The sequence below is a fragment of the Girardinichthys multiradiatus genome, chromosome 17, assembly GCF_021462225.1.
Source record: "Girardinichthys multiradiatus isolate DD_20200921_A chromosome 17, DD_fGirMul_XY1, whole genome shotgun sequence".
Lineage (NCBI taxonomy): Eukaryota > Metazoa > Chordata > Actinopteri > Cyprinodontiformes > Goodeidae > Girardinichthys > Girardinichthys multiradiatus.
The window spans coordinates 19959237-19983665 of NC_061809.1; the positions used below are offsets into that span (position 1 = coordinate 19959237).

The 24429-nt window shown below is 37.8% G+C and overlaps 1 protein-coding gene across 1 annotated transcript in view; it reads left to right on the plus strand.

Annotated features, from left to right (window-relative positions):
• The window catches only part of snd1 (staphylococcal nuclease and tudor domain containing 1), a 221806-nt gene that overhangs the window by 119864 nt on the left and 77513 nt on the right, over window positions 1-24429 (plus strand). The window contains exon 17 of the mRNA XM_047389164.1: window positions 23467-23655. Within this exon, the coding sequence (XP_047245120.1) occupies window positions 23467-23655 (189 nt within the window). The remainder of the gene's footprint in view (window positions 1-23466; window positions 23656-24429) is intronic.

Consider the following 24429-nt stretch of genomic DNA (forward strand, 5'->3'; position numbering starts at 1 on the left):
TTAGAGAAGTGAGTGAAGACTTTGGGTTAATCATTATGTTAATGGGGTACTTACATGGTCTGGAAACGTCTTGAATTTGATTGAATTGTTTTCCAAGTCTGAAAAGTATGGAAAAACATATATTATTTTCCCATTGTCTCAAACATCCATCTGTCTGTCCATATCTTTGTATCCATCCTACCCGACCACTTACTTGCCATAAATTCATAATAAACTTTAGTATTTATTCTTCAAAAATGCACTGTGAACTCAATCTAGGTACCCCGTATTAATATATTATAAGATTATGTCTAGTTTCAGTATTTCTTAGACAATGTTTTGAACCAACTCAAATTTAAATAAATTCTGTGCATACAACTGAAAGTGTGCTGTGCTACGCATCTCCATCCTTCTTCAATCATAAATGTCTTCAAACATAGTTAGAGCCCTCTAACCAGGCAGACCATAACCCTCAGTTTGAACACAAACTGTCACTCCAGGAGGCACATAGCTATAAAGGTCATGTTAAAGAAGGTAAACTGGAAAAAGACATGTTTTACCTTCTTACCAAAGGAGAAGAGGCAAAACAAGCGCACCCTATTGTCCCATCATCCCTCGGTCTCAGATGACTTGCACAAGCATAGTTTCTGTTAAACTAGGTAGCAGTGTGGATAACTGATGGGTGGTAAAGCTACCTTTTGACAACGCTTCTGGTTGTGTGTGTTTGTGTCTGAGCCATAAACTGAGCGTGTGAAAGAGAGAGAGAAATGCACATCGAGGAAGGAGAGAAAGCACGCCAGCTAGCAAAGGTCACACTGCCTGTAGTGCAGTACGTTATTCCCACTGGCACAGGAGTATAGAGCCAACTCCTACATTATACACAGACACACATATACACACACACACACACACAGACTTTCTCCTTGACTTCACAGCAGTTGAATATGAACAGGCTTCAATGAAGCACATGTAACGATGAGGTGGCAGCCACAGGATTATGAGTATGTCTTTTGTTATGAAAAAATTTTTTTTTTTGCCTTTTCACAGGGATTCTGCAACCATAAGGAGGTTATATCAATTTAGCACTTGGTGATCAAAACTTTTTTACCTTTTAGACAAGATAGGCTTTAATATAATTTAACAAGATGATCTAGATTTAACTATCGTGTTCTGCTCTCCTGTGGTGTTTTGTCACTTGTAGACAGTTGCGTTGTATTGGAGTTATGAAAAAGAACCCTTCAGTCAACAAATCTAGGTAGGTGTCCAATGGTAGTAACAAGGTTTCTGACACTCTTAGCGTGGATTCTATTCAGAATGCCCATCCAGAAATTCCCATATCTCTTTTAGTCAAACTATTCCCAGTGGAGAATAGGTCTAATGTAGATTTTTTTCCCTCTTCGCAACTGCCTGTTGTGTGACAATTTGGATAAATCTTGACATTGTTGAATAAATTACTAAGTGGGAAAATTTATAGTGTTGATTAGAATTTATCCATTTGGTCCTGTTATCAGATCAAGTGCAAGCAATAAAATTGGCACGGTACTGCCCCCTCTTTTTTGCATTCACACCTTCATTTTTGTATATTGTGTTGATCCTAAAAATGCTCTGGTGATGCCATTCTGACCTCTTCCAAATAATTTGCTGTTGTGCCCAAACCCTGACTACTAACTATAAACATGATCCTTAACTCTAACCGTAAATATAAACTATATTCAGAATACAATAAATTACACACCTTTGTTTTCTTTGGCACATATTTGAACCAGAAGAGACCTTGAAGGTGTCTTACCCATATATTCAATAAAGAAGTAAATTCATTAATGTGCAAACAAGTCATAATAAGTTTTCTTGGCAAAATAGTTAAAGATTACATTGTGCTGTTTTAACCATAGTCAGTAACATCTAGGTTAAAAAGTTTGTTCATGTGTTCAGTGTTTTAATGGCATTTGACATAAGTGATGTCATCCAGATTTATATTTCAAATTAATGTCAGATATGTGAAATGCTTGTGTTGTCATGTCAGCTTCATCCGTGCACTGTTCCACCCCTGCCCTCTGCGCATCACCTGAGGCTCCATGGAGCCAACCCTTGCACTAGTCAGACTGCACTGTACTAAATGTTCTTGGGGGTTCCAAACGACCTACTTTGATGTGGCCTGTCCACCAGCATATGCAAGGGGTATATGCAGTCAGTACAGAACCCATCCCCTTGGATGAGTGCTAGCAAATCTGGGCTGCAGCCAGTCACATGTAGGTCAGCAGCTTGTGTCTGTTTGCATGCGCTTGCATGTTTGTATCGTTAGTTTCTTTTGGATGAATGGGCTGGAGTGTGGTATGGCAGCAATAACTGCCGGATTGAAAGTGAAGTCTAGTGATAGATCTAATGATACACAATCAGCAGGAACAAGGATTAGCACTACAAGCCTAATAATGATATAGATTTGAGAGGAATATCTTTTGGAGAATAAAAGAAGTACTGTAAGGGCTTGACTTGTGGTTGGTGTTAAGTTACAAATTTTAATAGGTCGCCAAGCATCATTCTCCAAGGATTCCATAGTGTTCCAATGATATAAGACAAAAGATACTTGCTGCAGGGATTCAGTTGAACTCAATAAAAAATTCGGAAGTACCCAACACCACAAAAACATTTTTTTTTTTTTTTTTTTCAAAGAATATCTTTGAATGTTCAGCTGCACATCTAAAACCTAAATGTTGACCTTGGAGGGGGAAAAAAAACCCAGACTATTCTGCAGTTTTGTTTTATTGGAATTTTCATTTTGTGTTCTCAGAATTAATGCTCTTCGAGATTAATGCAGAACTCACACTGCAGACACCATATCAGCTACACGAGAAAGGTTTTAAATGGCTAGGTTGGGGATTTTCCCCCATGAACGCAAACACACAAATCTAATGCTTCAAATCAAGAGATTATAACAGGCAATAGGGTGTATTAGTGGCTTCCATCTGGCAAAGTTTGATGAGTTTATGTTTCATCCTGATACTTTTAGTGTCATCAGTTTGATTTGACCTTGTCTGGCCTCCACTCCACACACACTTAAACCAATACCTTTCTGCAGCACTTCACATGGAACATGGTATTATCTTTTCAAATAATGCAGTTAGGAGACAGATTTCCTTAGAACATTGAGGTAATGCAGGTTAAGCTTTATTTTTCATTATGCTTTTACTTTACTTACCTGTGAATTACAGTACCTCTACATTTCAACACTGAATGTGCTTAGTGACATCTAGACAATTGCATTTTTTACAATTGTAAAAAATACAATTATTTTATACTCCAGAAATAGGCTAAATGGGTTCTTAAAATCCAACTCTTCATAATTCTAAGTGAAAAGTGTCTTGTACACTACCTGCCAACATTTATATTTTATGCACTGTACCAAATAACATTCTTTACCTTTCTAAAGATCATCAATTTTTCTTTAGCCCTATTAACCCCTTTTCCCTCTTGTCTTTTGTTCTGTTGCTCAGCCTCGGCTTTAAAACCTTTTTCACACATCGTTGGCGCTCTCATCTTGTATAAATACATACTTGAGTGCTTACTCTCGAATGAGGGAATTGTCAGGTTTTGGCCACAAAAGGGACACAAAAGATGAACACTTTTGCTCCTTTTCCACCCTTTACCCTGCTTTATTCAACCTTTGAGCTAAGCTAACAGCCATTGTCTTGAGACTAATGGGCTTCATTATGATGAGCTGTGTTCGTAGTGGCTGCCAGAGTGGGGATTAGCCCTAGTGCTGTTAGTGAAAAACAGAGGACAGATATAATAAGGGTAGCACAGTTGACCCAGTCAGCACATTCAGTTTTTTGTTTTTTTTTATATATATAGTATCAGCTCACAACAAATGTCATCTCAAGGCACTTTACAAGACAAAATGGTTCTATTCATATCTACAAATATAAAATTACATCAGTGAAATATAAGCCAGTTAGATGTATTCAGATTTAGTTACACCCATTTCATTATGTTGTAACACAATGCAGCAATCTTTAGTTTATAATGCCAATTGGTAGGAAGTTATCCATCGACGGAAACCCAGCCAAACACTGGGGTGATAGCTTTGCAGTAATCCCTTGTTCTGAGCAAGCATATGGTGACAGTGGAAAGGAAGAACCCTTTTTAATAGGAAGAACCCTTAAGCAAAATCTGGCTCGGTGTTTTTAGTCATCCACCACAGCAGAGTTTTTGTGGCTGTAAACAAGTGTCCTTAATTGTGTATCTCCATTTTCTATTTCAGTATTCAAAGTATAGGATGCTTGTATCAATCGATGTTGCATTGTTAACTACAATTCCTGAGACATTATTTTCTCAGAGAAAATTCAAAGCCAGTGTGGACCTACAATGACTGCGGTGTAGAAACGTTGGAAGGAATTGTGAATCTGACAAAACAGAATCTATGTAGATGTGGTCAAACAAGTATGGGGTTTCCCTGGCAATCCAATTGTTTTTCACCCTATAAATTGTTTACAGTGAACGAGTAAACCGTATTGGTTGTTGAGTCTGAATGTCTGTATACAATTCGGCCGACTAAGCCAGGGTCAGGTCTTTTCAACACTAACCATCTGAAAGCTGAGTGCAGCTGAAGTACTGGTCAATAGAAAGCACAACATCTGCAGCTTAGAGCTGATGCTGATTTGATGAAGTGGGAGAAACACATTCTGTAAGTTTTGTTTATGGACGACTGTAGCACAAGTAAAATATGTTGCAAATCATCAAAGATTCATGTAAAAACAGAAGAAGGTTGGTCTGACATTTTAGCAGTTCCGCTCCTAAACATAAACGTTTTGCTCGCAGCAAAGGTTCCTAAAGTTATTTTTCTCTTTATTCATAGTGGCTCAGGTTGTAACTAAAGGGTTCAAAATACCCAGCTAGCACAAAAGCCATCAACAGTTAAATTCTTTAATGTTGCACCTACAAAACAATTAATTTTAGGCAATTTTGTATGGAAGTAAAAGTAATCCTAAGGCCCATCTTATAGCAGAAATTTGCAGCGGGTGATCGTTGATGTCAGACTTGATCTGATTGCCAGTTTGATTCCAAAGGAACACTCCTGTTGTTCCCAGGAATACTTTAAAGACCTCAAAGGTCATTGCTTTATCATAAACCTTTAAATGCTTTCAAATGCAGCAAAATCAGTTTTATTTTTTCAGCTTTTTGAACTTCATCAAGCCATTTTTAGTCGTATTCACAATTTCTTTAGCTCTATTCCTTCCTCTTTTTTTTTCTCTAGGAAACCTTCAGGAAACCTAGCTCAGTGTGTCTAATCTATGAGTACAGCCAGCAAAGCATCAAATGTTTGGAGCTGCTGTACCTGCAGTCTCCAACAATACTTTGACCAGCTGTTCACCCAAGCAGGTAGCTGACAAAGTAGGAAGGGAAGGGTTAAAGATACATAGGGGGGGGATAGACACCTGAGTGGATATTGTGGACATTGACATTTTTGCTAAACAACCATGAAAAATCTAGGGGGCCAAGATAATGTGAGAAAGAGCTAAGAGGAATGAAAATGGATCAAAGGGAAAAAAAGAGGAACACCCCCCCACCTATTTGCTACAGTACATGCGCAAACATTGCACCATCTGAATTCTGGCCCCTTTGACCTTGCTTATGTGTTTTCTGTAGAAATGCAATCAGGGATTTCCCCCGGAGGTAGACTGTGGCTGGGGACCAGTGGGGTTCCAGCTATGAAAGGAGGGGTCAAAACAGCAGCAGGCAGCACTTTCTAAATTGAAGTCAATAACACAACAGGCCATTCTATCAGAGCTGGTCCTCCCACACAGCCTGCTTACAGTCGCTAAGGACAGAGATGTGTAGAATGTTGATAGTTTTCCAAAGCAACCCTACACGTGGCAACATGTTTGTGTAGGTGAACCCATGAGGGAAAGGTGTCAGTGATGAAAGGTGTGGGTAGAAACACTCATGTACCTTTTATGACTTAAAGAAATAAAAATAATTGCTTCTCTGTTTCCCACATGTTCAACTCCTCTGCAACAACAGCCCAGTGTTATAGAAATGATCTGATATAAATTACTCTGAATTAAGGAATCTATGGAGATTCTGACCACAAACGCTGAGCCTACACATAAGTGATTATTTTTCCACATCTAGCTGTTGTATGAAATCTTGCTAATGCAGGCATATTTGAGACAGATGCACATACAGCCGTATTTTGCTGTTAATCCCTTTCTGCATGTTAGCACTTCTACATAGCTTAGGGGGATTAAAAAAGGGTATGGTTGGCCTTCTTTGAGCACAAGTAAAAAAAAAAAAAAAAAGGAAATTAGTGACTGGTAGGCAGACATCCGGCTGACACTGCAGGCCCTGTGTCGTGGCAATGCACGTGTGGTAAACTGACATACTTTTGCAGCTAATGATAACTGCATAATGATTGCTGGCACATCTGCACGGCATCAAACAGGCATGGCTTGTTTGAGAGCTTGCACTTTTTGCTTGCATTTGCTGAGCCGAACGTTTAAAAAGTTGATCGACTTCAGTTTTAATACCCTGCTTTCCCAGTAGTCTGCTGATCTGCTTAGATTTGTTTTTTCTTTTATAGACGGTTTTATGATCCAAATCCAGATTTCATTTTCTAGGATAGAAAACTTTTAATGGCTTGTGTTATAAAAGCTACTTTTTTGTATTTGTGAAAGAATAATTATTACCCATAATAAATGTATGTGCGAAGTATGTTGTTTATCTCCATTTATAGCACTTTGAGGATGCTAATATGAATCTGTGATTATTCATTGGAAGATGAATAGATCCATGTAGCTCACAGACCACTGCCTTCTACCCCTCATACTACTGCTCTTTTCCTGTACCCTGTCAATCCCCTGACTGATAGCATCAGTCTAGGTCACTTGCACCCTAGTTGTGTTTATTGGTGTGTGTGGCCCAGTTATTTTTTCAATAAAACCCCATCGCTCTGCACGCACACACGGCACACAGAGGACTGGCTTGACACATGGATGAACAGTGGTAATTTCCCTAGACAGACATTGATTTCACTTTCATTAAACTGCCTTGCTTGACACCCTGATGAAAGTCATAATTTTGACTGGAAACCTATCCCTTTATTTCACTGACTTATACGTCTAATTTTTTATCTAAAGTGACTATACAATAACAGCTTAAGGGTGCACCAAATTTCAGAAAGATCTGGAAGAATTGATTTTGACAACAAATGACATTGATTAAAGTTGATGCTCTTACACAGTATTGAAACAAGTTTTGACTTTTGTAAACGTTTTTATAGGCCTTTCTCTCTCTTTGTTGTTCATTATCTTCTGTCATTCTTGTCATCTATTAAATCAGGACTTGACAATGATAATATGAACTGATGTGTTATAATAGGTTACATTATTTTGACACCGGAATGTAATGGATGACTCATTGCCTGGTCTCTGCAGAACCTTGACACGCTGAGGTGGTAACTCGGGCCTTTTGTTCAGTTTTGGAGCCGGAATGCATTTAAAAGTTGCTGGACAGTGGCTTTTAAGGCTGTATTTTCTGCTTAAATTGTACCTGGATGTCAGAAATTCCTTGGATTTTAGACTTGAAAAGTCAAAGGACCCAGAGCCATCATTAGTTCAATATCCAATAAGGCTACCATGTGTAGAAATGACACAGTTGCAGGACGAAGCAGCAAAACATTGGAACAGTCTGTAGCATGCCAGAGTCTGGTTTCAGGAGCGGACCATGCAGATGTGAACCTATCCCGGGCCCTGAATCTTATCAGAGAACTGTACCCTGGCACAGTTACAACTGCCAGTCTCAGCACTGTTTATCCGGACCCTGGAGCATTGCTCTTGCAGTGTGAATGCACGCCAGGCCAACGTACCAAAAGCAGGAAGATGATTTAACGTAACAGCAGTGCATTGGAGTAAAAAAAGAAGTGGAGGAAAAACAAGGTAAAATTGCGAACCTGAACGTGAACAAGTTTGAAAATTTCCCATGGGGCTACAGGTTGTACAGAAGAGGACAACTATATATAAACACCAAAGCAGCAACTGAAATCCAGTTGGGATGGACTTTATTCTTTATGCTTTCTTTCTTCTTGATCGGCGCAATGCTGCCACCGAAACAACCCGTTTTAAATGCATGACTTTGTTTGGTCTGGTCTAAAAAAAAAAAAGATCTATTTCAAAGCAAACCCAGCCAACTAAATGTGTGAAGTTTCTACCTTTTACGTGTCTCTGGACCAGACCAGCAGGCCTAAATCAGAACATTCACTGTACAATTTAATCTGTAATTGTGCTTATATTCCTTTAGTGTCTGAATCCATAGAATGGAGAGAATGGAACAAAGAGTTTATTGAAGTGGCAAATAAAACCTGCAATATACTTTGAATGCTGCTGCTAAAACAGGGCTGAATAGTAAACGCAATAAAATCTTATAATCAGACGGCACCAAACATTGATTTGGGAATAATATTTAGAACTTATCAAAAACATGAAACAAATAGTTAAAAATGGTCTAAGAGGGAAACATTACTGCCCCTGACTTTTAAAAGTAGCTAGAACCTCCTCAACTAGATGGGAGTTTTGGTAGTAGAATGATCTGAGTTTTGATTTTGGATGAATTGAATGCAATCGCAGTGCAGCTGTGTTGGACTTACTTTTATTTTTCAGCCATTTGGTTGTGTTGCTCAGCTGTACAATGCAGAAAATAAAATTAAAGCCACTGACACACAGCGCTTTGAATTCTTTCTCCAGGAAACAATTGAGACCTGCACTTTTTTGCAGCCTGTAGGGTATAGTTATTTCTGAAAAGACTGGTATTTAAGGACTAAACGGAATTAGCATGAATGCTTAACTGTCCCCATGATCTTATTGAGAAATTGATTGATAGGTTCTTGTAGGAAAATGGCCTTTTCAAGGAAAATGTTTTACAGTTTTTGGTATGTATGGTTGGTTATTTTAATGCACTTGTCAAGTCTTGGTGTAAAATGTTTTCAAGATCTGTATTATATGGTGTAATTCTCATTGAATATTCTCTCATGTCCAAATAAGATAAACCCTCCGCAACAAAAACTGAAGTGACCTCACCTATTTTGTTCACGTAATCCTATGAATGACTCAACTTTCCTTGTCACATGCCTCAGTCTAAGCAATACAAAGATTAAAGGGAAAAAATTAAATACAACAGACTGATTGTATTACAATCCTGACTCATCACTCTGTTAAACTGAATCAATGTAGTTGTTGAAGGCTGCAAACAAGTTATCTGTGGAGGGGAATGATGTTACTGTCATTTAAAATACTTTCGTATAGATGACCACTTTAGTTCTCCAGTGACTTAAACCCAAAAGCCAAATGAAATGTAACTTTATTTATTTTCCTGGCTTTCGTCTCTATTTCTGTGCTGAATCTGTGGCCTCAACCTGTCCCCTTTAGCTCTGTCATGTTCCTGCACTCTTAGGAGGCAGGAAATGGATTGGCATGAACTGTCATTTATGACAAGTTTCGACTTTTGTGCTATCAGTTCATGGCTGCACTTAATATTAATCCTCATATTTTAGGCTGGCTTTGCACCATGTCTCTGGCATAGATGCCCCAATTTCTATATATGTGTGCGTGTGTGTATGTATGTGTATATCTATATATAAATATAATCCCCAAAATATAATAAAAAAATCATTAGCATAGTATTTAAAGCTGTTTATTTACTGTTGGTGGTTAGAAATTTGTTAGGATTTTAAATGCCCTTAAGGGTTAATCTCTAGATGTTGCTGAGCTGACATAAATGAGCACACCAGCAGTGTTACTTAAGGACAGTGCCTCATTAATCAATGCATTTTTGGCTGAAATGAATTAACTTATTAGTGAGAGGCGGCATGTTTTGAGCTAACCTCCCAATTCAGCAGAGCTCCCGTTCATTAAAGTGTGCACATAAAGGTCAGCCTCTTGACCAAGAACTGGAGAAAGTGTAGCTGTATTTACATTTTTTTGACACTCTCGGCTCCTCTTTATCACTGTGATGGTCAGAAGTCAGTGGTCAACTGTGTCAGAATAAAAGAAAAATTAAGCAGAAATTAAATTTGCCCATGAAAGATCATTTCAGCACCAGAATAACTGCATAGCTCCTAAGTTGCAGTGATTTGATTTAAGCAGTCCCCCATCCTAATTTTCTCACGCACAATCACATTTAACCAACTGCCGACCCCATCTCATTTGTTGATCATCGCTGGCCATTCAGATGTGATTGCATGTGAACCAGGGTTGAATTAGATTTGCCAAAAGTACAGCATGAAAATATAGTGATTTGTCTCTAGAGGTTTTTACCCTGCTTGTTGCTGAATGGGGTCAAAGTATTTGCTATTTTATAATCCCGCACTATCTGTTGGCAAGAGACATTAATATTAGCTGGCTCAATGTCCTGCCTAAGCGCCCACACAGGTGTCTTTGAATTTTTTTTTCCCTTAAAATGGGCCTATTGTTTTATGTTACCCCTTTAGAAAATAAATGTGAAATTGGTATAAAAACAGTAAGATTTATCCTTCTGTCAAACCCTAGGCAGCCATCTGCCTATTATGACAAGGCTTGTTCTGTATTGCGACTTTATAGGAACATGGAGTAGCTCTTCAGTAGCTCCAATCCACCACTTGTCTTGCTCTGAAACTCCAATCTCTACCTAAGAACTCTCCAACCAGCCTTGCAGCTGTGCATGGCATCTAGTTTTGACAGGCACCCAAAAATTGACAAAAAGCCATGTTGAAAAATGCATCTGTCTCTGTATTTCCTCTTCTTTTCTCTCGTTCTCGCTCTTTGTCAGCAAAGCTAGAGTCTGGGAGGACAGAAATGGCTTTTTGAGTGAAGCAAGCTGGCGGAGCCATTTGGCGTGTCAACTAGTAAAAGCGGAAAGAGAAGGAGGTGAAGACAAATGATGATTGCCCTTTGCCCTTACTCACATTTTCTTTCCATCTCTTCTCCCAGAGGTCATAGAACCCTGATAATGTTGACAATATCCTAGAGGGTGTAAAAATGTTTTTCATAGTGCTGAACAAGCATATCCTCCTTTAATGCAATTTACGCACATAATTTACCAAACTACAAATTGTCTTAAAGCTCAAATGTTTTCATTAAGCCATTAATTGGAAATAAACTTTCCAAGTGGAAAAACACAACCATTGTCAAAAATCATCATATGTAGTGCTGTTCAATCTAAAAATGGGCTCGTGAATATTTGCAGAAACATAAATATAGATATATCATGGTAACATTTTTTAAAAATTTAGATTCATAAAGCTGCAGCATGTAGCCCAAGGTATCAGTTATATTATTTTTGGGAACTTTTAAATCAAAATTCTGAGCAACACTGCTTAATTTGTAGGGCAAAAAAGTATTTTTTGTGCACATTTTATGGAATTGGCATTTTTGGACAAATTCCCCAAAGCCCTTTCTCACCCACACATCATACATATTTAGAAAATGACCAAAGTTAACCCAAAATGCACTGGCATCACAAAGTGTTTCTTATGTTGCTGAGAAACCATGTGCTGTCCTGAATTAAAACATTTTCACATCTTGAAATCTCAACAAATGAACTTCAAAGAAGAGGCTATATTAGTAAATTTTTCCTGTTAATCTTGACAAATGCTAATTTTACAAGCTGTTTAGGACTGTTGCACTGTGAGCTGACACTGCTTAGTTATTTTTTAGGGATTGCATTGTTCAACACAAAACCTCTTAATTATTGTCTTTGGCTTTCTATGCTTCTCTTTTTGATAAAATATTTTTTTACCTGAGCCCAGCGTTCCAAGCAGTCTTGTTCAACTACCTCTTCCCAGTTGGCCATAAGGCTGCTGGTGGATTACAGATGGTGTGTAGTTTCAACGGTGCATTCCAACTCAGTGCTGGTATAACAAGATTGTCATTTATGAAAGGTCATATGTGCAACTACAATTTGTAGACTGTAATGAGTTTTCATATGCTCAAAAATCCCTATTGATGCCTATAAATTAGCTGAATGTTCTAAACCGCCCACGATTTTCTTAAGCATCCAATAAAGCAGTGTTGATTGCTTCAACCTTTTTTTCAAAGATGGAAATAAGCCTTCACTATTGCAGTTACTAGTCATTTATTAATAAATTTGTTACAAACATATTACCCCACTGCTGTGTACTCCATGTTGTATCCACTGACCATCTGAAACATAACACCATTTAAACTGCTATCTCCTCATTTCAGGGAATGGATGATCTTCCATTTTATTAGCTCTCAAAATTAGTTGTAAAAACATGCTACTGTCATTTCCACTTCCCTTGTGTCTTTATTCCTGCGCTGCTCATTGATTGCAAGATAATGACCAAACTCCATTGGTTCTGCTCTTGGATTTGTAAATGGATCTGTTGGAAAGCAATACTATCATTTTGCAAGGCAATGTAGCTTAATGCCCTCTCCAATAATTTTGACCTCTCCTTTATGTGCTCAATGTGGCTTGACTTTTCCCACAGAGTTTTACTGCTTTAGGCAGCAATTTTGAAAATCTGGACTTTTGCCTCTCCTCATGGGTTTACACCACCCTGGGGGCTTCAATGAAGCTGAATATCTTTTCCTGGAATGCAATATACCCCTGGGAACTAAGTGCCGAATACTTAAAAAAAAATTAAATGACAGTAATTCTACCACTGTTTTCAATTCTGTTACCTTTTTTTAGGCTGTGTGACTTGTAAGGCAACAACTCTATAAGCACAGTTCAATTTGTGTTTTACAACCTGCACAATTACACAATCCAGTTAAGAGGGCATTATATGATATTAGTAGTAATACAAATGTGGCTCAATATTCATCGATCGGCATGTCACGTCACCCGTCTCTTAGTAATGAGATGGATTGTAGTTATTGCTGTTATTGATTTTAATAACCAGGGTGTTGAGGCCAATGTGCAGCCCTGCTCTTGCTCTGCTGTGTGAAGTCAGAACCTTTCTTCCATTTGGATAACAAAAAAAATATATAAACCAATTTAACTACAGGTTTAGCAGGATTAGGCTTGCTGTCATATGCATTTTTAATATTTAACCTTTTTTTCAAACACTTTTAAAGTATCTTGTTAAAAAGCCCTCTTAATACTGAAAAACCTAGCAGTAAATCATTGGTGGAGATCTTAAAGGAATCTGGAAAGCCTGGAATCTTAAGTGATTTCCAGTTCTAGATTAGTGTGGAAAAGGTAACGTAACATAGAACATCTGCATTTCTGGACTTTTTCATTACTGGTGTTACCCGCCTAATGTCTAGATGTTATATTAATCCATCCATCTATCCGTCCTTTTTTCCACCCACCCGTCAGTCAGATTGTCCAACGGTCACTTATTCAGTCTTTTTGTGCATTCATCTTTCCCTTTGGCTACGCATTTATTCATCGATACCTTTCTTAAACCATTCGTTTACCAGACTGTTATGTTGATCCAGTCATGTATCCATAAACTCATCCATCCATCTGTTTATACTCTTGTCCAGCCATCCATCCATCCATCACTCTTTTTATACATCCATCCATTTGTTAATCCATCCATTACCTGACCATCCATCTATCTGCGTGTCCATTTTTCAGCCATCCATCGACTTTTAAATTCCCCGCCCACTTGTCGTTTGTCCATCCATTTATTTGTTTGTCTGTTTGATTATCTTCATTTTTTCCTTCCTTTCAGTCTGTTGTTATTGCAGGTTCCATATTCATAGCTAGACCTGGACGTAGAAGTATCTGCAGTAAATTCATAGTATTATATTTTGTATTCAAGCTCAAAATGTGGACGTGAAATGTACTGACAACAGGTAATTTGAGTCTTGGATAGTATGAAATTTGGTTATGAAACAGTATAGGAACCCTAAGGAGATCAGAGGATAAAAGGCATCCAGGTAATTCACTCAAGTAGAAAGCAGCGAGGGGCACTGTGTTAGTTTAAGGATCAACCGACCTGACAACCCTATTGATTCATTACAAAGGCCAGATAGAGACAGACAGACTGATGTGGAATCTTGTCGGTCATCATTACATTGCAAGAAGTCTTGTAATTCTCAGTGTCACTGACCTTTTCACAGTGTTGGGACTTATCAAAGACTACAGTGGCATAGCAGCTGTAGTCCCTAATAGTTACAGATGTACTGCAGTGACTGTGAAGAAAAAAATGCAAAGAAAAATCTACTACAAGCTTAAGTAGTTTGATATTTCTCATGTTAAATGGTTCATAACTTAACAGATAGCTGTGTGAAAATAAAAGATGCACAGTCATAGTATTGTTTTTAGATTTCACGCCACCAGCAAAGGGACACATTTCTTTTGACAATAGCCCACTTAAAATGCCTGGTGCAGGCAGTTTAATCTCTCCAGCAGGAAATCTTTTCATAATTTATTGCTTTAGTTTGGTAGCCAACTGTGAGTCATTTGGAGGGCTTACACACAAGAGTGGTGCCTGCTTGAGCCAAAAAAAAGTCTACGGCCTTAAACTTTATTTTTGAAGTTTGGACATTGATAAAAATGAGAGCTGGTCTTTAAGTAAAACCAATGTACAAGTCTGAAAATGTACCACTCTGGCCGAGGTACAGTAATACAATAAAACTGGTTAAAACTTGGCATAACTATCGCTTAAAAGACCTTAAAAGTCAGAAAGTCTAAAAAAGGCTACAGGTAATTTAATGTTTTTTTTTTTGCCCATCAGATATTCACTCTGCCTCCTAACCATCGGTATAAACCTGTTTATTCACATCTGTTTAGTCAGAATAGCGATGCAGGGCAAACATTAATTATCTATTGATGAAAGCAAATCTCATTAATGGTCATCAGACAGATTTAATGGTGGGAATCTTGCTCAATTTCCTGACCATTAATGCCCTTTGCCATGTGAGAAGTCGCTTGACTTTCCCATTCACTGTCCGTAACAGACAGCAGCCTGCTTCTGACAGTGATGCATGGGACCTCCCGAGTCACATTGATCACTCTGAGTGTCCGCACACTGGCAGACATGCACACACCTGTTCCCGTTCGACGTGGAAGTTTTTGCACCAATGTCAGGCCTGCTATTGTTGGTTGTAAAAACTTTGAAAAAGAGCAAATGCCATTGCAATCTTCTTGTTCTTTTCCAACTTGAAGCTTGAAGTATGGGGCTCAAAGTGGTGTAAATCTAAATGGCTTCATTTTGAAATTGGTGGGTGGAGGTTAAATATTCAGATCGACAAGAGGCTACTGGTAGTTTGTTGTATTGGCTGTAACTAGTTGTTTTTTTTCCATTTTACTACTGATGTTACTATATAAGCCGGCCATGCAATGAAACCCACTTCAGCTCTCATGTGAGCAGTCTGAACAGCCAGTCTTACATTTCAACACTCTGTAAGTTAAAATTGCTTTCTTTTTTGCTCAGACCAGCAATTTCAGTTTTAATTATTCCTTCATTAAATACTTAATCACTTTCACGTGCAGGAAGATAAATTCTCCTGACACAAGTTGAGTTAGTTTTTTTATTGCATTTGTGGTTGAGCTCTACTTAGTTCACAGTTTGAGTAAATAATCGCTACCCTGTAGCTGACTTTGTGGCATTCGATAATTACTACAATGTGTCTCTTCTAGTTCTCTTTCTAGAAGCCATATGTTTTGGTCTTGTTTTTTATGTGACTTTTTAAGCAAAAACATAATTGTGAATTCAATTTGTTGTGATAAAGGTAATTAGATAACACTGGCCTTCGATGAAAGCAGATGTAGGAGAACACATTTGTTCATATTTTGCAGGACTGAGATTCATTTTAATTATATGCTAAACAGGTCAGCAGTTTGCCACCTGGTTCAGTGTTATTCCAGTTATTGCAGTTTCCATCTTTCCATGTGAAGATATTTTTTTTAATTACAGGCTCCATTAACATGCTATTTACATCCCTCCCTGATCTGTGCCATTAAGAAATCAATCGGAGTTTAATTCATTCATTTATTTTCCTCTCTTTCCCTCTTTGTCTGACTGTCCTTTTTTTTAAGGTGATCTATATTTATAGATCCCTGCTGGAACCAACTGGCCTTTTCCCCCATTGTTCGATCACAGTAACATACCAATGCATTTAGCCATTTCATTTCAAGGGATGGCTGGCACAGCCAGTATGCTGCTTCTGAAATCTGAAAGGCCTATACCTGGAAAACATTTCAAAATTCTATGAAACTCTACATATGTGGGCATGTGCCCGCTTCCAATCTATTATGTGCCACTATGCCCCATTAACAGCTCTTGATGAACCTTTAGGAATGACCATGAGAGCTGGTAATTGACTGTGGAGGGATTTCTTGAAGGTCACCATTAGCTGTGTGTGGCTTTTTTGTTATTAGCCAAATGGTGTTAATCAACAAGAGAATGTTATCCCAGGTTTCTGCTGTGCAAACAATAGCAGTCCTATTGTATGAGACACAGGATCTCATGCATATTGCATTGCTAATCACAGGCTCTCACTTCCAGAAACACATTATAGGATCATTTAGGAGCTAAGGAAGTTCCCTTTCACATAGCTGTCATAGCTCTAAGCAACTCCTTCACACTGTATTTATCACATTGTAGGAATTGTCTAATAATTTGCTTTCTGCTAAGCTGTTGCTCTTCACAGTTTTATTCAGTGTGTGTCTTTGATTAATTATCTCCAATTTAAGTAAAACATTTGCGAAATAGTGTAAGATTTAGAATCTGGGATTTGCTGCTTTATGTAAAAAAACAAAAATGTCTTGCCAGAAAACTTGCCTGCACCAGGATGTTGATCATTATTGACAAATGAAGACTTTAATTGGTTTGAGATTCACAAAGGCTTTAAAAAGTATATATTTTTAATTACTAAACGTTGCATTGTATTGTTTCTGCAGTTTTTAGTCCTATTTAGTAAGCCAGAGTAACTTGTTGTGTTTTCCGACTGTGAAGCACAGAGTAACATAACGTTGACCGACCCCCCCCCACCATACCCTTCTTGCCACGTGTTCAACTGAAATCAATAAAACAAGTTGTGCATTTTTAGATGGAAACACTGATACCTTAAAACAGTTATATTCTTACGCAAAACCACTACTTTAAAATCTAACACCAACCTATGCCTAGTGCACGTCTTGGATTTACTGATGCATCACATGTAAGTTTTGAACATGTTGGCAAAAGATTTCTGTTGAACATTGACTTTTGTTGGTTTGAGGTCATTATACCAGAGCAGTTCCACACAAGGCTGAATATAGATAGCAATGCTCAGGGCTCAGCTATGTCTGATGAAACCTGTGAGGCTAATAAAATGACAAAGTGTCCTCTTCATGACTGGAAAATATTTAGTGCCATTAACATGTTTATTTTTAAGCAAATAGCAAAGGTTTGGAATATGAATTAAGGGATAGAGATGATCCGATTGTGCCACCCTTCCTCGCTTTACATGTAAATCAAAAGCTTAGGATCACTCGTTGCTTAGAGGAGGTTTGATCTTTTTCCTTCTGTGAATACACACCATGGGCTCATCAACATCACTCGGTCCTGGTTTTATAGATGCCTTGTTCTGCTGAATGAGCAAAGGCCTGTAGGTGGGAATGATTCAGTGACTTTTTTCCTTCATGTTTTTTTATTCAATTGTTTTTTTAAGGGTCGCAAATGAGAAAACTAGGTAGTAGAATAGTAAAACAAAAAACACTAACACTGTTACTCATTGTTGCAGAGAGTTAAAGCATCAAATTTACTACTCAAAAATTGATATTTTATGTTTTGAGGCACCAGCAAACAGATTTATAAGTGCACAGCTTAGTGAGAGAAAACAGTAGCCACAAAATGAGCTGTCACCCTGTTTCTTAATGAGAATGAATGAAGACATTCCCAAATGTCTGCACCTGCCAGTTTGTTCTCGTGGTGTTCACTGCTTGCATCTGCACATTACAGACAACAAGGTTCACATAGTCTTTCTCACACTCCCGCTGTCCATCACACACACCCAGAATCAACACAGGCTGGCAGTGAAACAAACGAATGCTGGATTTGCCTCCATCCACACTGTGGCCTTTTAAATGTTTATGACTGAAGCTGGTAATTTGATGCATGCAAAGTTAAATCTCTGACGTGATAAGTATGATCTCGGCAATTAAAACATGCACTAAAACCCATGTAAATTATGGCAGAGCCACTGCCAGAGATGATTGAAAGCTTCAGCATACCGATTAATCTCCAGCTTGGCGTGTAATTTGTAAAGAGCCTTCTTTCTTTTCATGATCAGAGGATGCATACAACACAAGTCAGGCCTGACGCAGGTCCTGTCATGTTGGACCTGATGGGTTCCTAACTTGCTTTGTACCACAATTGGTACCATACTGTTCTCTATAAAGCACAATCTGCTTTGTTATATGTCATGGCAATTTGTTTTAGACTGACAAGGTGGTCAAGAGAAATCCTATTAGTCCCCATGTTTTAATGACCATTTTTGCAAATAACAGCTGCTTTATTTGACTTTGTCTACAGTGTAACTAGAGGTAATATTCCACAGTCTTGTTAGTTTTCAATTAAAATAGTTTAGTCTGAAGCATAAACTTGACATTTACTTTGAGGCAAGAACTGCATTTACATTTAATATTTATTAAAATGATTCAACATAGAAAATTACTAAAGATTATAGTGGAAAAAAGCACACTCAATGCTAATAAAATTGCTAAAACTAAAGAAAAAAACACTGACATAAATATTGATCTACAAGATGAGCAATTGTTCTCCATACCTACACACTATTTGTAGAATTCATTAGATCACTTTTTTCCAACACTTTCTGATTAAAGACCTAAATGTTTTCAAGTATGTGGTATACTCTGAGAAGTCTAGAGGAAGGTTATTTAATGAAATGATTTGGCCTTTTGTTACCTATTTTAATTTTAGATAAGAATGAAATGGGGGAATACAAAAAACTAAGGAAGTGACCTAGGTGACCTTTTTGTATGAGACCACCAGAGATAGGCTAGGGAAAGATGCCTGACTTTGGTCCGACGCGCAGTTTTTCACCTCTTCTTTTTTCAGTTTTAACCGTGTTGGTCTCTCCAGAAATAGATGACTGCAGGATCTGTTTCGTTGCCGACAGCTGCTCCGCCAGCTATGAGGTTTCCTTTAGTGTAAACGGTTTTTCTTCTGGACTGAATTTGTTAATCTCCAGAGACTCCTTACTTTGAGCTGAAACCTGGTTTAAACATTTGTCTGAGACATGAAAAACAAAAAATTGTCTTGCAGAGCTTCAATCAGAAATAAAACAGCATATGATGCAAAATAAACATTTTTAATGACTGCAGTCCACAAATGTTGATCAGGCTTGGTGACAGGATTGACTTAGAACCATGCACAACTTCCTAGCAATAGGGCTTTCTTTGGAAGAGTCATCATGAGGGACTGATTAGTCAATCAGAAGTGAATTATGGTGTAACTCCAACAGGAAGTTCATTGAGGAGGAAATATTACCAAATTCTGAGTTCCTTTATGCCATTTAAAAGACGAAGCCTGTGCACATACAGATGGAGAATACTGTATTTGACTCTTGCCAAAACTGTCACTTTCTGCATTCTTTAAAAAAAAAAAATGTATTCATTTTAAACAGCCAAGTGAAATTAGTCAGATTGTGTTTTTTTTTACTTAATTTGTTCCACTTAACTCTTTTGCACTTCCAAAAAAAAAAAACAATGACATGCTTGTTTCCACACGTGCACGCAGGCATAGCTTTTATATGCGTGCATGTTTCACCTTTTCTGTTTCCTGTCCGCTGTGTCGACACAATCCCAGCATTTATGAGATAACCAAAGCCCATTTGTTTTTCCGGCGGGAGCCATCTTGGCTCGAAGGAGGCCTCAACTGGGAACCATCTGGGCTCTGCTTTAAGCAGCTTCCTCTCCACTTCCCCTTTCCCTTCTACACTGAGACCAAACCTATTTAAATTTAAAAGGAGAATAAGTCAAATTCAGCATGAAACTTTAAAATCAGTCCTTCACATAATGAATGGTTTCCTCATGCAAAGAAGGAATGTTGGAATGGTTTTCGGATGTGTCTCGTGGGAAGCAGTAATTCTTACATGAGGGCTATTTAAGCAGTTAATTCTGTTATTCCATGGTAAGATGAGAAAAAGTACTCCAAAAGATGTAGAAATGTGACATACCTCACAAACCCAAGCTCCAGTTTGGGTTCCGTTTTTTTTTTTAACCAAATTTAAATGTCATGTTATGATGCTAAAGCAAATGATTCAATGTATAATGGTATAGATACTGATAGAAATGTAATAATCAGGTTCAGCCAAATAGATTTTTAGTTCTAAACAGCCAGATTAAAAGTTTTGGTATTTCAGAAATTCCAATTTGAAAACTCTTAGCTAGACAAACTAATGGCTTGCAATGACTCTAAACCTTGATTAAATCCTCCTACTGAAGCAATCCTCTGAGCAGTGAAGATGAGGCCCCTTTGTGGAACATTGATCAGTCAATTTTCACATCTTCTGTGCAAGCTTAAGTAGTCCAGTACACCTCTCCTGACTTCATATCCAGCCAGACAAAAGTTATGCCTTTGCTCTAAATGAATGTATCCTTTTTAATTTCACCTTTGACCTGAACATTAGCTTCTTTCATTCTTACTCTTCAGTTAAATACCAGATTCTCTTTATTTAATGAGCCGTTCAAGGTTTCGGGTACTGATGTTCATAAATCTGACATTTTAATTTCACCCATAATCTTACATTCTTTCCTCAGGAAAAAAACATCATTGGGTTGTGCCCAACTTGAAGGAATTAGTTGAACTGTTTGTTTACAGTCTTGCTTTTTATATTATGGGCACAGAAAGTTTTGGGGGATTGTGTGTTTGACAAGTTAGTGTGTGTTTTGGCCTTTGTAAATGTCGCTGGTTGACTGTTGAGTCAATTCATGTAATTTTGCTGGTGTTCAGATATTGTGCTGACATTCTTCAGGAAGCCTGTTTGCTATTAATAGTGCTCTGTGCCTGCGTTAACACCGTCCCTGTAGGTGTTGACTTGAGCCATGTAGTCATCTTGTAATCATCAGTATGCTGTTTTCAGTGGCTGGCTAATTTTCCTTCCATAAGGTTAGCAGCATGTGGTAAATGAAGTTTCCTGTGTAAGTGTTCTGGGAAACAATGCAGACTAATTATTTCTGTTATTAGTCAAAGAGAATAAGTTGTCTGCATATGCCATGACTGTTTTTTCTTTTTTGTTTACTTTTGCATTTTGTTTCACTTGTATAAAGACACTTCTGCCATTCAGATTCTCTTCAACATTAATTCAACATTAATCATTATTCATCACATTCCTCCTGAAAGTGAGAATCAAAGAAAAACCAGATTTATTTTTTCATTTCCCAGATCTGTGTTGCATTAAACACCTTTTACAGTGTTTTGTCCAGGAAAACTTTGCTTCTTTTTAATTTCTTTCTCTGATCTGAAGTTATGTTTTTTGTGGTTTTGGCCTTATTCACTTTTTGTCCACTTTCCCATTTGACATTCAGATGCTCTGAAGGCCAAACAATTTCTTTTAGCATACTTATGCAACTGCTTTTGCATGAAGATAGTTGTAAATGGCAAAAGGAAGAGGAATTGAAATGAAATGATTCAGATGATGCGGAGGCAGATGAGATTTAGTTGAACTCGTCTGTTTTATAGTCGAGACCTGAGAGGGCAGACAGGATTTTAGCTGCTCATTGTTTGTGCTTGTCTTATATAATGATGATTTTGTTTTGAGTAAATCACACTAAATCTCTGGTTAGCTATGTATTGGCAACTTTGTAAAAGGCCAGAAAACATTGATAAAATCAGATTGAGAGAAAACATTGAAGTTTTTTGTTTATCCAGTTCAAGTTCGATCTAAATCTTATAGATTTGCAACTAGAGATGATCAAATGTAGTCCAGACTCTGTAAAACACTAGCCGTGTAGTTTTGCACCAACACAAATCTTAAAGCAGATTGCAACTGAAAACGGTTTTGGACAAGATCTTCACCCTTTTCTCCCACACACACACACACACAGACCCATCTTAATTCAGACACAAATAAAGCAGAGACAAAATTTATGCGTCTTGTCTGTCACTTTCTTTGCTAGGTATCCAAAATAATACCACATAAACAATTTAAAAGTCATGGGGGCTTCTTCATTGCTTTGCTTTAAGTATTGTTGCACATCTGGCTCAGCCGAAGAGTTACATCCTCCTTTGTTTATTTAAAAGAAGGTGACTAGCTTGAACTACTCAGCCTTTTTTTTTAATCACACAAAATCACAATGACAATAACTAGATAGCGCTTTGCAAGGCATATGTCACTTTGACAAGAAATATTGTGCCATTATTATGAAGAGATCTCATTACACACAAAAAAAAAAAGACATGCAGTAAACTGTGATCAGCCAGGATATTCTCCTGTAATCTCGGCAGTGAGAATATGTGCCATTAGGGTAAACAAAAAGAAAAGTTGTGTACAAGATGTAAACTGTCAACATTTTGAGTAATGTTGTTTCAGACATGAGCCACTGTAAGAAAGGCTGGTTGTACTCCTTGTACCTTTTGTCAGACAGTATATAAGCAGACTCGATCTGCAGACGGTAGTAACTGGATCCCTGAAGTGTTGGCTGTACTGGTAGGCTGTGATTCTGGGCTTAATAATAGAACATATAATGCTTGCTGCCATAAAAGCTTTTTACTGTAGATGAGATCAAGGCAGAGCCGTTTACAAACCTAATTCCCTTCAGATTTCCCTTGTGACTGTTGGGCTAAGCAGTTCAAATCTTAATTACTTGACTTCTTTCTATCTCGAAAGCACACCTGTTCTGACTTTTTTGCTGACTTTGTTTTTTATTAGCAAAAAAAATAAAAAAATCCTTGATCATTCATCACTTCTAAAACAAAATGTTATGAATAGATAATTAGTCTGAATAGGCAGAATTTGGTCGTATTCTATCATGAGCAAAGTTGTAAGACCATCTCTACTTTGTCAGCAGTGTAAGGTTCTCTGTTGTCCTCATTTGTTTACTTAAAGGAGTCAGGGCTTGGCTTCCACTAATTGAATATGATTTATGTTGGGAAAATAAAGTAGCCTGGTGATGTTTAGAGACTTAATTAAGTTTGAAGTGCATATGGAACACTAATTTAAAAACCCTAACAGCCTGCCCTGTTTGTGGAGGTTCTTCGGTTCCTGTAAGTGTGAATAGACGCATTACTGAAAGCAGACAGTGCTTAATTAAGAATGTCAAGAGCTGCAGTTAATCTGAAGACAGAAGAGCATTGCTGGGTTTTGTTCAGAGAAAGAGGAATACCATCTCAACCAAGAGCCCTCATTGAGATATCTGCAATAGAGCATTGAAATAGGATCTCTGTTTGCTAATAAATTATTAGAAAGCTCTCAACTTTTCATTGACGTACTTGTTTAAAAGCTATTTTTCAGAATCCCCATACAATTTTTTTTGCTACTCCCAATACAGATCATTATGAGTATGTTTTTCTTATTTTCTTCCTCCTCTGTTCTGCAGGTTGAAGTTGAAGTGGAGAGCATGGACAAAGCAGGGAACTTCATTGGCTGGCTGCACATTGAGGGTGTGAATCTGTCTGTGGCGCTTGTAGAAAACGCTTTGTCCAAGGTCCACTTTACAGCCGAGCGTAGTGCCTACTACAAAGCACTGGTCTCAGCAGAGGAGGCATGCAGACAAAAGAAAGAGAAGGTAGGTGTCATCATCAGCCACATAGGCAGAGACTACTGTATGTACATTTAAATAACTTTCTGTGAGAATTTGACTTTCAAGCCATAAAGTGGCCTGGTGAAGCTGTCAAGAAGGGAACATCCCTCACTGTAATGCCACTGTAAATTTCATTCAGGCAGAACAGAGATAACATCTAGGTTAGTATTGTTTTGATGTACTGAAGGCTCAAGATATCATCCTGCATAGCCAAGAGTGTCATTTCTGTCCGCCCTGTTACTGAAATACACAGCTGTCACTGGAACCAGCAGCTTGAGGAACAAAATCAGTATTTATTTTGCTTCCTGTCAAGTTTGAGATGTGGTGTCCTAGGTAGGACTGCAAGTTTGTCAGCACAAGGTTGATACCTTGCAAGCTACAACGTGTCATACCCCCTTCCCACCTGCAACATCAATGTTTATCTGGAATTGAGCAACTTAAATAATGAAGTCTAAAGGAATGAAGATGCTTAAGAACATAAGTAAAATGAACTGTACTTCAACCCATGATATATTGCTCCTGCATTAGGTCATCATGTTGGTATTATACAGTGCCTTGCAAAATTGACCTGCTGCTTCAAATGTTTGAGGTTTGTCATTTTATGATAATCAACTTCATTAAACACTAATAGGATTTTATGTGACAAAGCAACACCAGGTTTTGCAGAGTTGTAAAGTGGAATATAAGGGATTTGTGGCTTTCCATTTTTTAACAAACCTGAAAAGTGTGGCTTTTTAAAACCACCTATTGATTCAATTA